Source organism: Balaenoptera borealis (genome assembly GCF_965194805.1).
Source record: "Balaenoptera borealis genome assembly, chromosome: 3".
NCBI lineage: Eukaryota > Metazoa > Chordata > Mammalia > Artiodactyla > Balaenopteridae > Balaenoptera > Balaenoptera borealis.
In genome coordinates this window covers 149,608,016-149,624,554 of record NC_138866.1, presented here as the reverse complement: position 1 = coordinate 149,624,554, position 16,539 = coordinate 149,608,016, and the positions used below count along the sequence as shown (strand labels likewise).

The following is a 16,539-nucleotide window of genomic DNA, read 5'->3' as shown; positions in this document are numbered from 1 at the left end:
GGTCCACGTCTCTCTCCGGTAGGCTAGCTTGGGCATGTTCTCCTGGTGAAGATGCAGGTGCAAGAGCACAGGTGGGAAGGCTGAGCGCTGTTTCAAGTTTCCGTTTGTATCCAGCCTGCTACGATCCCACAGGCCAAAGAAGTCACAAGCTGGACCCCGAGTCAGAGTGGGCACAGGAGGAGTTTGCAGCTGTGCATGACTGTGCTTAAAAATCAATTCAACATTAAGAATAATCAAGGCCTTTTTGCCAACACAGTGTGTCATGTTTATTGGGCTATTCACAAGTCAGCTAAAACACCATGAAGGGAAAAGACCGGATGCCATCAGTAATGTCAGGAAACAAAATATTTAGCAGTTCTTAGTTTCAAGTGTCGCATTCCATCACAGCTTGAGGAATATGGGCAATTCACTAACAAAACTGCAATGGGTGCCCTTTATTTTTAGCAACAAGAAGCACATACATTTATTTAACCAATGACTTTTAGGACAGTCAGCAAAAAAAGAAAATGGTATTTTCATGTAGCTAAGACAGGAAAATCATTTATACAAATTAAATGGATACAAAATACATTATAAAGAGAACACACATACAAAAGTCATTAAGCTGGTCAAAGAGCAAGAATGCCACAGAACACCACACTGAGAGAACACTGGTGTGAATTCATTTCCGTTATGAAAGTACGTCCAAAGTTTGGGTTACACATTTACTGAGGTAAAGGCACAATCACTTCCACGTAATTAATGGGGAAGAATCCAGATTGCCCATGGAGCACTCCTTCATACCAGTTTTCATCTATCTGATTGGTTAATGTAATGATATCCCCTTCTTTAAATCCTAGTTCTCCTTGGTTTTCTGGCTCAAACTCATAGAGACCACGACAGCAGGGCTGGTCCATGGGAACGTGAGAACCTGTCCGCATCACATGGAGACAAAAAGCACAAGTTAACATGACAAATCACCCAGGGAGCATTGCAAAGGTGGAGAGTTGCAGAGACCACGACAGCAGGCCCCTGCCTTCCTTCCCAGGACAAGGCCGGCTCAACCCACCTCACAAGTGCTGTACTTGTGGCCTCTGCCCTCCTCAGCTCTCCCAGCTGCCCTAGATGACCTCCTGGGCCCACGGCTTTTCTCATCAGTTCTCCCAGCCAGAGAATTCAGGCCCAGCCCCTGTCCTTGAAGCAGCTACTCAGCTCTGCCTGGAGCCCAAGGGAGGTGCAGAATTACAAGGCCCAACCCCTGCCCTCAGGGAGCTCATAGTTTCTTTCTGGAGACTGGAAAACACATGGGAAACATTTAAAAAACAAAGATGAGGTACTGTATCACCTATAGCTCAGAGAAGAAGGAAGCAGGAAAGGCCTGGGTGGTCAGGGACATTTTCCTAGAGCTGGTGACCAGGAGCTGGAACATGGCAGGGTGTGAGACTGGAGAGGGATGAGGAGAATCTCTACAGACTAGACTGCAGTCTTGGGATTGTTGTACTAAGCCAGAAGTTCTCAGAATAACATTTTTTAAATAATTGTTTTTTAATTTCAAAACTAAAACTAAACATGGTAAAAAGAGAGAAAAGACATGCAAAATTGAGAAAAGTTAGCTGTAAACCACTAATGAAGAGGTAACCAATGTTAACATTATGGCATAGAAGCTTCCAGATATCTTTATGAATATGTTTGTGTATGTATTTACATATAGCTGTTTTCATAAAAGAATTCCTATATATATTACTGTGAACATCTTTCCAGGTTACTTTTAATTACTGACCAGTTGTCAACTGTTATCAGTATAACATAATTTCTTTAACCGATCTCCTATTATAGGATATTTAAAGGTCTTCCTTTTCTTCCCTTTCCTCCCATCCTTCCCTCCTTCCTTCTTTCCTTTCTTTCTTCCTTCCTTTCTCTCTCTTCCCTTCTCCATTCCTTCCTTTTCATTTTCCTGTTTGTTTTCTCTTGGCTTTTATTGATAACTCTTTGAAAAATATCCTAATGTATGTGTATTTACAAATATGTACATTTAATTCCTGAGGGTAAACGTCTAGAAGGAAATTGGCTGTTCATAGACATAAATTTTTCCAAGACTTTCAAAATGTACTATCAATGTATTTTTTCTATGATTTTTTTTGTCTTAAAAGTACTAGGAGCCCCTAATATATTATACACTTTTATACTATAAATATTAACCTTATATCTGTCATGTTTGATACAAGCAGTATTCCCAGCTTATTATCTGTTTCTTTTTTTTCTTATATTTTGTTTTTGGAGTGTGCACTGGGGATGGGGCAGGGATGGGGGTTTCTCTTTTGTTTTGGCATACATGCAGAAATTTTACACAACATAAGCAGTCAAACTGATGAAACTTTTCATTCATGATTTCCCTTCTACAATTATATATGAATATTCAACTAAATTTATCCGAGTAATTTTTTTAAATTAATTTTTAATGTGAAAATGTTTTCTTTCAACCCGTTTGGATTTTTGCAAATAAAGGTATTATTTGCTTTTAATAATGTTTAAGCAGTTATCGCAACACGATTTACTAAATAACCCATTCTTCTCCACTGATTTCAAATACTACTTTTATCTTTATCAATATCATACATTTAATTATCATGTGCACTTGGATCTATTTTAGGATCTTCTACTTTGCTCCACTGATCCGTTTCAGTAACCGTACCACACTACTTTAAATATTGTAGCTTTGAAGTAAAGGTTACTAATTAGTAAAGCAAGTTCCTCATTATTACTCTTCTACAGGCATACGTTGGAGATATTGCAGGTTTGGTTCCAGACCACCACAATAAAGCAAGTCACCCAAATTTTTTGGTTTCCCAGTGCATACAAAAGTTATGTTTACACTAAACTGTAGTCTGTTAAGTGTGCAGTAGCATTTTGTCTAAAAAAACAATGTGTATACCTTAATTTAAAAATACTTTATTGCTAAAAAATGCTAACCATCACCCGAGCCTTCAGCGAGTCCGAATCTTTTTGCTGGTGGAGGGTCCTGCCTCGATGTTGCTGGCTGCTGACTGGTCAGGGTGGGGGCTGCTGAAGGCTGGGAGGCTGTGACAACTTCTTAAAATAAGACAACAGTGAAGTTTGCTGCATCGGTTGACTCTGCCTTTCACAAATGTTTTCTCTGTAGCAGGCAACGCTATTGGATAGCATTTTACCCACAGTAGAACTTCTGTCAAAATTGGAGTCAATCCTCTCAAGCCCTGCTGCTGCTTTATCAACTAAGTTTATGTAATATTCTAAATCCTTTGTTGTCATTTCAACAATCTTCACAGCATCTTCATCAGGAGTAGATTCCATCTCAAGAAACCAGAAACCACTTTCTTTGCTCATCCATAAGAAGCAACTCCTCATCTGTTCAAGTTTTATCATGAGATTGCAGCAATTCAGTCACATCTTCAGGCTCCACTTCTAATTCTAGTCTTCTTGTTATTTCCACCACATCTGCAATTACTTCCTCCTCTGAAGTCTTGAACCCCTCAAAGTCATCCGTGAGAGATGGAATCAACTTCTTCTGATAATGTTGATATTTTGACCTCTTCCCATGAATCATGAATGTTCTTAATGGCATCTAGAATGGTGAATCCCTCCCAGGTTTCAATTTACTTTGCCCAGATCCATCAGAGGAATCACTATCTGTGGCGGCTATAGTCTTACAAAATGTATTCTTAAATAATAAACTTGAAAGTCTAAATTACGCCTTGATCGATGAGCTGCAGAATGGATGTTGTGTTAGCAGGCATGAAAACAACACTGATCTCATTGTACATCTCCATTAGAGCTCTTGGGTGACTGGGTGCATTGTCAATGAACAGTAATATTTTGAAAGGAATCATTTATTCTGAGCAGTGGGTCTCAACAGTGGGCTTAAAATATTCAGTCAACCATGTTGTAAACAGATGTGCTGTCATCCAGGCTTTGCTGTTCCATTTCTAGAGCACAGGCAGAGTAGATTTAGTATAATTCTGAAGGGATTTAAGATTTTTAGAATGGTAAGTGAGCTCTGGCTTCAACTGAAAGTCAGCAGCAGCATTAGCCCCTACCAGTAGAGTCAACCTGTCCTTTGAAGCCAGGCATTGACTTCTCCTCTCTAGCTATGAAAGTCCTAGATGGCACCTTCCGATAGAAGGCCATTTCATCTACATTGAAGATCTGCTGTTTAGTGTAACCATCTTCATTAATGATCTTAGCTTGATCTTCTGGATAACCTGCTGCAGCTTCTACATCAGCACTTGCTGCTTCCCCTTGCACTTTTACATCACGGAGGCGGCTTCTTTCCTTAAACCTCATGAACAACTTCTGCTAGCTTCAGACTTTTCTTCTGCAGCCTCCTCACCTCAGCCTTCATAGAATTGAAAAGAGTTAGGACCTTGCTCTGGATTAGGCTTTGGCTTAAGGGAATGTTGTGGCTGGTTTGATCTTCTATCCAGATCACTGAAACTTTCTCCATATCAGCAATAAAGCTGTTTCACTTTCTTATCATTTGTGTGTTCACTGGAGTAGCACTTTTAATTTCCTTCAAGAACTTTTCCTTTGCATTCACATCTTGGCCACTGTTTGGTGCAAGAGGCCTAGATTTTCACCTATTCTGGCTTTCGACATGCCTTCCTCACTAAGCTTAAGCATTTCTAGCTTTTGATTTAAAGTGAGACGTGCGACCCGTCCTTTCACTTGAACACTCAGAGGCGATTGTAGGGTTATTAATTGGCCTAACTTCAATATTGTTGTGTCTTGGGGAATAGGGAGGCTGGGGAGAGGGAGAGAGATGGGGGAATGGCAGGTTGGTGGAGCAGTCAGAGCACAGACGTTTTTCAAGTTCATCACCTTATATGGGCACAATTTGTGTCCCCCCCCCCAAAAGAATTACAATAATAACATCAAAGATCACACATCATCACCACAAAAAATACAATAATAATGAAAAAGTTTGAATTATTGTGAGAATTACCCAAATGTAACACAGAGACACAAAGTGAGCAAACACTATTGGAAAAATGGTGTCCATAGACTTGCTCGATACAGGGTTGCCACAAACCTTCAATTTGTAAAGAATGCAATATCTGCAAAGCGCAATAAAACAAGGTATGCCTGTATTTAAAAATTTCCTATTCCCACAAAATCATTCAACCAGGTAAATTTTAGTAGCAATGTATTGAGTTACCCTCATCTTGACTTTAACTGGATCATATTTTTGGAGTAATAATAAGATTAATGTTACAAGATTATTTTTAAATGAATGACCATTGCATGCCTTGAGGAAACCACACTTGTTTATGTGTTGTACATTTATCCTACGTCTAGACTGGGTTTGTTACTATTTTAGATTTTTACCTCTGTATTTTAAAATGAAATTACTTCCTTTCTATATTCTGGTCATGTTTTGGTATAAGAGCATTTATAAAATAAATTCTTTTCTCTATTCTCTAAAATATTCAAACTTGAAGACTTGATTTTAAAATGCCCCTAATTATCTAGGCCTATGGATATCTGAAGACAGAAGGCTTTCTAGGATAGCTTATGATAGTGGCTTAGTGTGTCTAGGAAGGACATATGGTCACCCCAGTCCAGTTCCCTACAGATCCTAAAGGGGACATGTGGCCTCAGTGGTTCCCATGGTTCCATGCAGAGGAGCCAAAGGTGAGAGCATGGGCAGGAGCTGAGGGGCTGCCCTGGCCAAGTGAGGTGATGCCCCTCGCAGAGGGGGTGGAGGGCAAGGACCACCGGTGAGTTCAGAGGGAGACCTGATTGTCCCAGTCAAGATGGAGGTGGAAGGAGGCTGAACCCCCACCCCAGGAAAACCACACGCTCCATCCACATGAGGCCACCACCAGTGGATGGAACAGGCCATCCAGGAGGAGACCAGGGAAGCCTGCACACCACAAGAGCAGACACCTTGTTCCTCTTTACATCACCCGAGCAGAGTGAGGTCTGCAAAGCGGGGAAGGCAGCACCCCAGAGCCAGACCAGGCCAGTTTCACGGGTTTTGGCCTTTAAGAAGAGGGCTTAATTCTTTCCCATGATTGAAATATCTGCACGTGTGACCTCTGCCATCCTATGTTTTCCATTTCTATTTCCTTTTTCTATTATTATGAAGCATTCTTATTTCTCTCCCTGTCCAGACTTCACCTGAGCGTTGAAACAAGTTCTACTAGAGATTGTGTTCCTTCCTCACCAAGTCTTTTCCATCCAAGTAAAGAGAGAAGATAGATTTGGGTTGGTCAAATGAGGAGCCCCTTTGTCCTGGGGAGGGGCCGGGAGGTGGCAGCAGATTCACCGTGCAGCACCCCTTTCTCTGGGGGCAGTCCTCCCTCCGTGCCACCCCACTGCTAAACTTCTGCGCACGCTGTCTGCCCCACGTGGGAGTGAGAGCCAACCCCCTGCTGGCATAAGGAGCGTTTCCCACCTACTGCCTTCCTGCTGCAGTGGTTCTCAACCTGGCAGCACATTAAAACACCCACTGCCTAGGCTGACCCCAGACCAATTAAATCAGTAGCTCTGGCAATGGGACCCAGACAAGGGGGAATTTTAAAAATTTCTCAGGTGTTTCCAATTTCCAAAGGAGGTTGCAAACCACCAGACTCATGGCCCTCTTTCCCTCCATTTCCTTTGACCAGAGCCTGGGAGTGTCAAGGAGCTCGTGGGGAAAGGGAAGAACGTGGTGGCGGGTTGGCGGGGGGGAGGTTCTTCTTCCTCTGCAGGTGGAAAACTCCTTCCCAGGTGGTGATTCCAGGTAGGTCATCATTTTAAAATCTGGGTCCCCTGCACTATTATCTCTAGAATCTACCTGACGTTTCTAGCATGTAGATGTCTCCTTCCATGACAGACGCCCCCATCCCACCCCAAGTCTGTATATTCCTCTTGTCATAATGATGGTAATTGGGAAGTAGAAGGATTTAAATAGGGGGCCCAGTTCATGATCTTGAATATGAACAGAATAACCTTCAATGATCTCAAAACATTAGGGAATCGTGCGTTTCCAAGCAGAACTTTCCGTTTTCCTTTGGAAATACAGCTCCTATCTGGGTGGGCAGCGGGGCTGGGAGCTGGGCACTGAAACCCTGTGGCAATTCAAGCCTCTGAGTCAAAGTCAATTTTATTAATGAATAACTGTTTCCATGTGGTCTATTAAAATGATTAGTATTCTTTTATCATTTCTCCCACTGTCAGTTTTTAACAGAGATGGAGTCAGGTGCCAAAGCACATGGTGGTCTTGGGAAGCATTTCCTTGAATACACAATGTCAATGCTAGAAGGGTCTTTGGTGGTCTTCAGTGAACCCTCCTCTTTTTGAAGAAGAGGTCACAGCTGCCTGGCCCCAGAGCTAATGGCAAAGGCAGAAAGAGACACCAGGGCTCCAGACCCCAGCCCATGACCTACCCTCCTGATGTCACCTCCTATGTGATCTATGCCACTGCTAAGGGTTGCCAAGAAATTTCACAGGCTATCACACTGACTACAGGGCTAATTGTGTGTGTGTGTGTATATATACATATATATATATTTTCCCCTCCCATTTACTTTGTAAGCTACCTGCAATGACTAAAATAAATACTAAATGGCAGGCATGCACTTATCCCAACCACCACCTATGTGTGCATACGTGTGCACCCCCTGCACACATGCACTGAACAGATCGGGGGTAAGACACATCACTCACTTCTCACTTCATTTATTCCAGGCGAGGGACCATTGCCACACTGCCCACTTTGATTTCCTAAGAGCTGGGAAGTGACCAAGCACTCACATCACACTCCATCAGCATATGAACCCAAAACATGGCATCTCCCCCGAGACCCCTGAGTGGAGAGCCCCTGGGCAGGAGTTCCCTGACTCAGGTAATAAGACACGAGCACTGGGCTCCCCCCACCATCTCTGTGCGGTGTCCCCTCCACCCACTGAACACGGTTCTCAACAGTGTGGGCACCAGGCAGATCCATACCCACCAGAGCCTGGTCTGGCTGTCCTGAACTACACCCGCAGCAGGACAATATTCTGCAATATCGTCCAATGCATTTGTCACGCTGGGTTGTTTTTGCCGTCTGGGGCCCTCAACCCAAGTAGCCATGGCTGCCCTTACTTTAGGGAGAAGGTGGAACCTGCACATGAGCAATCAATGTTTCGCTGGTAAATTCCAAAATAATGCCATTTCAGTTGTGAAATGGTCTGAACGCCAAGGCTTTCAGGCTTTCATGCCAGAGCCAGGTAGGCTTTTATGAGATTTGAGAAGCGGGGGGGCGGGGAGACTTCTGCTTCCAAGGAAGCAGAGCTTGAAGAACTCCAGAGCATAGAGGCTTGTATTACAAGCTGTGGGGAGGGAGGAGCTGTTTCCTGCCACCCAGAGAAGAGATAGGAGCTCTTTCTGGAGTCAGGGAGGAGGCCTGGTGAGAGAAGAGGGCAGGGAAGAAGGCTGAACTGCTCCCTGGATTCCACCCTGGGTGGGGGGGTCTTAGCCCCACTTCCCACTGGAACCGTGGGGGAATGCAGGCCCCCAAAGTGCTCTAGACTTGGGGGCACTGAGCACAGTGGAAATGGTGGGTGGTATAATTAAACAGAGAGGGCTTCTGAGGGGGCCACCCTTGGCTCCCCACGAACTGTGAACACATGTCAAGTCCCGGCAGGAAGTGAGGAAGTGCTGCAGGGGCAGCTGGACCAGAGAAGGCCTGGGGGTGGGTACACAGGCTCCGAATGCAGAGATCCAGCAACCCAAAGGCAGAGACTCAGGCCCCGGACCCAGGCCTGGACCTGGAGTGACAAGTTATCTCAGCTGTGGAAGCAGTTAAGACCCCAACACGCTTCCCCACTTGCCCCTGTGATGTTCCCTAAACTCCCCCTGCACCCAGGCAACATCTCGGGGTAGAGAAGGAGGTAGGAGAGAACCCTGGAGGAAAACCAATAGTCCTTGCGGGAAATTTCAACCGAATGACTAGGTTTAAATCCTGAATTGACAAAGCAATAAATGGACAGTCTGCACTTTCTATTGGAAGAGACTGCGTTACCTTGAAATGGCAAGATTACGTTTTTTTCCACCATTAGAAGAAATGGAAAAAAGATTAAATTTTTTTTTTTTTTTTTTGGCCAACAGTAGAAATGGAAAAAAGATTAAGTTGTTTCCGCCATCAGTCTAAACGGAGGCTCGTAAGCAAGTTCAGTTAAAAAGAAATAAAGTTTGTGCCCACTTGCGTGATGGTGTGTGAATTTTCCCTCTCCACAAGAGACAAGTCAGTGTCACCACGGATGGAACCCAAAAGTGCAGGCAGAAAAGGGGACATGTCCCCAGTGAGACCTTTTCAAACTGGACTAGGCACAAATGTGGGCGAGCTGCCTGAGTGGAAGCCGCACCTCTGCCCAGATCTTCCCGTAATAAAGGAGGGGTCCTACCCAGCACCCCATCTTTGTTGAACACCCACTCCCCTTTCCCCTGGCGTCTTGCTCCACCACCTCCATCTCTATGCTTTCTCGTGCTTGGTAGTTGGCACCTGAAACTGCTGAGAATCTGTGCACGTGAACTCCTGGCAGCCGAAACCCCAACCCAGTCTTCCTTGTTAAGGCACTAAAACAAAGATTATTTTAACAGCGAAAAGGGAGTGTCCCTGTTAAATATTTATTATTCAAGCTCTGTTCCACCCCATTTGGGGGAAAAAAAAAAAAAGAGAGACCCTACCACAAGAATTGTAAGGTGGCCGGTCAGTCAGTACTACATCGGCAACACACAATAGGTCAGGAAACCCTAAAAGAAATTTCACTTCCCTCTTGGCAATAATGTGGACCGGTTTCTAACAATATTGGGCCCCCTCTTGTTTTAACAGCAGGAAAATTCTTTGGATGCCCTTCCCCCAACCCCGCCTTTTGTTTCCCAAACTCCCTGCTGCCAAGGGCTACTCACGTGTACAGAATTGCTGGGCACACTTTATTCTGGTAGTGATAGCCCCACAGTGAATTAATTCTGCAGTCCCAGTCAGCTATAGGGATGAAATACTAACCCTCCGTTTTTCAGTGAACACCATGTGCCAGGACAATATTCTAAGTGCCTGTTAGCAGATTTAATTCTCAGAGAAACCCTTTGATGCGGTACCATTATTTCCCCCAATTTGATGGATGGAAAAACCTAGGTTTAAAGCAATTAAGCAGCAGGGCTGAGATCTGACCTCCATCTAGGTCCAGAGTCTGTGTTCTTGATCGCCACTGCATGCATCCACTCTGAAAACTGTTGGCTGGTGAGTTTATGCCCACTCAGTTTCTGAGCCAACCCCAGCCAAGGGGATGGTCCATCACCTAGGTTGGAAAGAGCCTGTGGGTCCTCAGCTGGGCAGGCTCCGGGAGTTCCCGTGCCTTGGGATGCTCTTTATTTATTTATTTTTTTGAGAAAAATATTGTTTTAAATCTTTTTTAATGAGGTCTAATATATACAGATAAGTGCACATATCATAAGTGTATAGTTTAATGAATTTTCACAAACTGAAACATCTGTGCAGCTAGCATCAAGATCAAGAAATAAAACTTTAGTAGCATCTTAGAGCTCAGTCATGGTCTTTCCTCCAATCAGTACTTCCCCAAAGATAATCACTAGCCTGACTCCTAATGCTATACATTAGTTATGTCTGTTTTTTGAGTTTTATGTTAATGGAATCATACAGTATGCACTCTTTGGTGTCTCGTTTGTTTCACTCAACGTTATGTCTGTGTGGAGTGTGACTAAGTTCTTCATCTTGTTTAATTTTGTGTGTGTGTGTCTTTTTGATGTACATAACAACATAGTTCAGTATTAGATCCATATAATCTATAAATAAAGACAACGTTTTTGGGGGATGTGTGAGGAATGCTCTTTAGGAGAAACCTCCACTTAAATCCTTCTCTGATCCTGGAAGGCCTGCCCACGTCCCAGCTCGCCCTGCCAATCACTTGAGGGATGTCCTTCAGGTACTTATTCTCTGTGCTGCTTCAAAGTGAGCAACTCAGGCTTCAATCAAAAAAAATAATAATAATAACCAAACAAAAACAGGTGTCTACTCCAGGTGGTGGACGAGACACTAGAGTGGAGGTGGCATCAGATAAGGCTGGTGTTTCCGCAGCCCGGCCGTCTCCTGTGCTCCCTCCCTCTCTCTCTGCCACATGCCAGGACCTGGGAGCCTGTTCTCCAAGGCTGTGTTTCTCATCCTGACTTTGAAGGAGATAAAGGTGGAGGTAGGAGTGGTCAGTGGGGCAGGGGACATCCTTCTCTCCGTAGCGCTAAAAATCACAGCTCTTTTGCTGTACTTGAACTTGGCTAATTTCCAGATCACCAAAGGAGCCCACTGTACTCTCTTCTTCTCTGCTGGCCCTGACTCTGTGGATTTCATTACCTGGAAGCATTTGGTCAGAGCATCTCAACTGAAAGGCAAGCTACAACCCCCACTCCTATTTTTTGGGTTGGGGTGGGGAAGGGGCTGGAGAGAGAAGGAAAATTCACACAACTGCTGTCCGCATGAGTGCCTATCAGCGTACAAGGTATGGAGTCTACGGAAGCTACTGACCTGAGGAGGGCTCTTTGTCTTTTAGTAAATGCCCCAGACGGCTGTGCCTTTTGAGTTTTTGTTCCTGCTTTTTATAGTTTTTCTCTTGCCTCCCTTGTAGTCAGGCTGCGACCTGTCACTTTTTCCTGCCGACAGTGGGCCTTCCGAAAGCAGTCCCCCAGGCCTTTCTAATCTGCTGCTTCCAGTCTGCTGTAGGCTGGGAAATCAGATAACCAATTATGTAACATTAACAGCTGCTGTGTCGTGGGCTCTTGCTCTGTAGCAAGTACCGCGCGTGCCCAGCACCTCTTATTAATCCTTAGAATAACCCTATGCAGTTGGGATGATACTTCCTGTTCTTTTGATGACAGAATTTTGACCCAGAGGTGAGAGCCGGGATTTGGCCCTTCCTCTGACACCAAAGCCCACTTAACAGTAAGGCAGGTGACACCTATCTTGGCTGGGTGAGCTTGTTTTCTGCTCACTTCCTGGTCTCAAGTCTGGAATGCAGAGGTATTTCCATGACTTCTGCTACCCAGGGGCAGCTAAGGAACAGAGAGGAAGGTACCTGAGAACAGGTGGAATCGGCAGTCACCCTGAGACTTACTATACCTGTACCATCTAACTAGAAAGTTCATCTCTTAACGTGTTGGGGCAAAAACACTAACTTGGAACTTTCGAGTCTATTTCTGGTTCACACTCATTCTCAAACACCGAGTGTGCACTCTGGGCCAGGCACCACGCCCAACATATTAGACACCATCTCTCTTGAATTAGAACGAGCATATCTGGTTCAAGTTCCCTTCAAAAGGTGTCTTTTTTTTTTTTTTTTTTCCGATCTAAAATCTCAAGCTCTTGTAGCAAAAATTTTTTTGAAGCTAACACTTTTCCTTGAGCTGACCCAGACAAAGCATTGGTATATAACTCTGATAAATACCACAAAACCCATTTTGTTCAACATCTGTAAGTACTATTTTTGTCCATTTGGTAAGAACATGTGGGACAGAAACTTCAGATCCCTGGGTTCTAGCTCTGGGTTAGGTCACCTCTGGGCCCTGATTTCCTTACCTGAAAATTTTAAGTATTCATCTATGGTTAATGCTATGGACTGAATGCTTGTGTCCCCCCAATATTCAGATGTTGAAGTCCTAATCCCCAAAGTGGTGGTATTTGGAGGTGGGGACTTTGGGAGGTGACAAGGTCATGAGGGTGGAGCCCTCATGAATGGAGTTAGTGCCACCCTGTGTACAGACACAACGAGAAGACAGCTATCTGCAAACCAGGAAGAGGGCCCTCACCGGACACCGAATCTGCTGGCACCTTGATCTTGAACTTCCCAGACTTCAGAACTGTGAGAAATAAATGTTTGTTGTTTTAAGTCCCTCAGTCTAGTATTCATTATAGCAGCTCAAGCTAAGACAGTTAAGTAGTAAACTAGTAAGTAAAGTCTAGTAAAAGTCTATGAACTATCTTTCTAGAAATAAGAACTCTGTATTTATCCATAGGAGATGTGATTTATTAAAATGACTTGTCAATGGAACTCAAGCTTAATCATTACAATCTATAAAAATAAGCATGTGTAATTTGTTTTTACCTTAATACCAATCCTCCACCACTTACACAGGTTATATGAGACGGGTTTAACTAGTAAAGTTTGTGCCCACCCCCCTTACAAAGCTTTCCCTTGTGTACGGAGATGACTTTTGCAGATTTCTCAGAAGCCACGGCCCATTTATTTAACAAAGTTTCCTGGGAGGTGACTCCTCAACTACAGCCAGGTCCAGTGCTTGTGGGTTGCCTTTGCCACTCTGAACTAAGGAAAAAGGGAAGACAAATGACAGCCTTAATCAGAGGTGGCTTCCTGGCCGCTGGCATGGGGATCAGCTTGCAGATGGTGTTTTGCTTGGCCTGCTCCTTGCTTTGTACAGTGTGGATTAGTTGACAATATTTTAAAAATAAGGAGATTACACATAAATATATGATTTCTGGCTTCTCTTGGAAAATCATAAAGGCTGGCTATCCTAGGTCCACATTCTCAGGCAACAAGCAGCTGCTATTTGGACAGGGCAAGTGTTCTCTAGGTGGCTACAGACTCCTCTCTGCCTGTGGTGCTCCTGACTTGGAGGTCTGTTGTCAGACATCTTTCACTGGCCTGGCACTGTTTTCTTACACTTTCCTTCATCTCTCATTCCCATGATCTGGCATTAGGGTTTGCACCTGAGGCCACACCCACTCGACAAGTCCAGGAGGTATCACAAACAAGTCCAGGATTCAAACGAAAAGTCCTCTGGAATTGTGCTGCATGGTTGCCCTGTTTGTAATCCCTGGAAACTGACTTCTGCTGGCTATTTTTTAAAACGTAAGTACCTATATTACTATTTAGATAACGGTATTTTAAACTTTAGCTTAAAGACCAAGCACACCATTGTAGAATATATACTAAGATTTTAAAATATGCATTTGAGACAATATAACCATTTCAGCCAAGAAGTATTAAAATTCCTACAACTAAGTTAGAAATTACGTCCTACAGGCTTTTCAAAAACTCTTTTTACAGACTATTTAGAAGAGTTACAGGAAACCATTCCCTGCAACGAGAAAACCTTTCTCTCTAAAGGTTCCTTGAGATGAAAAATAAAACAAGGACTCTTCCTCTTTCCCACATCAATGGCTACTGATCAACAATAATAATCACAGTTCACATTTTAATTTTTAATAATATTTTTTAAAATACAGAAAATGTAAAAATGTTCAATCTGCACTTTTCGAATTTTTAAGAATGCTGAGTACTCAGAAAAGATAAATATTGCAGCCACAGAATTTAGAGCTGGCAAAGAAACTTGGAATGTATTAAGTCCAACCACTTCATTTAGGGACAAGTAGAAATCAGTCCAGAGATGTTAAGAAACTCTTCCCAAAGTCACACAGCGAATAAGTGCCAGAGTCTGAATTCCAACATGGGACTCCTGTTTTTTGCTTATTTCTCTTTGTCTATAACTCTGACTCTGAACCACTACTGATAATATACAGAAATGGATATTGGGGGAGGGCTGGTGGCAGGGGAAAAAAAAAACCAAGAAAAAAGTGGAAAGAACAGAAGACAAAAAGTGAAAAATAACCTGCTGACTGAGCAATTACTATTGACACTGCTGTGTGAAATTTTAATTTCCTCTTTGGAAATTTAGGTTAAAAATACATCTATTTCTATTTGCAGAGTGCTCGTCTTCTTTAAGTTTCACACTTCACACTTTACTTTTGAATAAATGTTTATTTTCTAATGTAATCCTAGAGATTTCACTCTGATGAGGGGAACGACTTAGGCTCTAAACATTATATCCAAGCCCCCCTTAGAAGTGTGAAGGAATTTATAAAAGTCTCTTTGTACCTACAGGGAGTTAGAATGTCTTAATATAAGCCATTTGAGAGATTTATTTTGCCTCGCTCTGAAATGCCTGTAGCACACATTTGGAAACCACATTTGTTCACTCATCTCAGCCTTCCACATTCTTAACGTCCATCTCAGTTTGGTCCATATTAACCCTCAGTTGTGATTATATAAAGTGGTGCCCTCTTTAAGAACAGCAGTGAAAACGAAAACCTTCACAAAGAAATGAGTTGATTAAAAAAATGTAAAAGATACTCTGTCTTCTAGTCTTTACATTTAGAATTCAGCAAGTGATAACTTACCCTGGGTAGGGAAGATACTTGAGCATAGGTCACAAGCTCCTATACTATTTTCCTCAAAACCAAGGGTTTTCTGGGAACGACCCAGGCACGCATTTTAGCACGAAGACTTTTCTTGGCCTCCCTTTCTCTTTGGGGACACAGAGGCAGCACACGCTGCTGAGGCGTCATGACCCCACACTCAGGGGCTTGGACAGGCGGTGGTTTCCCCTAGCCAGGGCCTAAACTTGGATTTTGTCTGCAATCCATCATTTCAAGATGTGATTTCCACCACCCCCCGCCCCTTCTCCATTTCTGGCTCACTTTATTCATTCTCCTAAGTACCTAGAAATGATATTATCAAAGATTCCATCTCAGTCCCACAATGGATTCTGCCTAATTGATCTATGTCCTTTCGTCTCCCTTTTTTTTTTTTCTTTAGAAAGAAGAAATGATGAAGAAAATGTTCTTGGAATTCATTTCTGGCAGAGTCCTGTGAGCTTTGCTTTAAATTGTTAGTGAAATGCTTGACATTTTCCCTTCACTTTATAAACATTATGTGCAAATCATTCAGAATCCTAATGGAAGGTAGTTTCCCATTAATGCAGGCTATAAAAATGCCATTTTCTTCTGAAACTGTGCCTTAGAAACAAACAGTACAAGATCTCTTCACACTTGCAAATTCTCCCCACAAATCAATGAAGCCCGATGCTGGAAATGGGGACGAAAGCTACCACCAAGGGAACTTTCTAGAGGCAGCCTAGAAAAGGCAGAGGCATGTCATGGAGTTTGCCGCAATGGAGAATCCAGTTGTGGACACTGAGCCTTCTTAAAAGCCATCTTTGGCACATCTGTGATCTCTGGCTGACCATCACCCTTCTAACAACTTAATCTGCCTAGGGACTGAGCTACTGGCCAAGAAGGAGGGGACGTAAGCACTGACACACACAGTCTGGATGAGGAAGCCAAGGAACTCACTGTCCTATCAGTGTTTTCTTCTTCCAAGTCAGATGCATACAACAGACTCCCTTTGCAACCACTTGCTGGCCCGATTCCCTCTGATCAAGAATCTTGGAAAGAAATCATTCCCGATGCTCTTGAACATTCACTAACATTCCCCAGTACTCTTTCTTAAAGATATAAAATAAAAAATCTATAAGGTGAAGAGCCCAGCTCTGCTACTTACAGGCTCTGTGACCTCAGGGAAATCTCACTTAACCTCTCTGAGCCTCCACTTACTCATCTGTAAAATGGGCATAATAATGGTACTAGAAATGTGTCTGAAGTACTTAATACATGACCTGACCCCTAGTAAGGACTCAATACGTGTAACTGCTATATTGTTAAATTATTATTTATTACTGCTTTATTTTTTATCA

General features: G+C 43.2%; 1 protein-coding gene across 9 annotated transcripts in view; it reads right to left on the bottom strand.

The window, feature by feature from the left end:
• Nucleotides 1–16,539, bottom strand: part of LOC309626986 (endophilin-A3) — a 651,420-nt gene that overhangs the window by 377,663 nt on the left and 257,218 nt on the right. For 8 of the 9 annotated variants that reach the window (XM_082388465.1, XM_082388463.1, XM_082388462.1 and 5 more), the window contains one exon: nucleotides 420–910. The exons of the other annotated variant lie outside the window; for it this stretch is intronic. In XM_082388465.1, coding sequence (XP_082244591.1) covers nucleotides 705–910 — 206 coding nt within the window. In that variant the 3' untranslated portion in view covers nucleotides 420–704. Of the gene's footprint in view, nucleotides 1–419; nucleotides 911–16,539 lie in introns of those variants that run through there. 9 annotated transcript variants of the gene reach the window in all.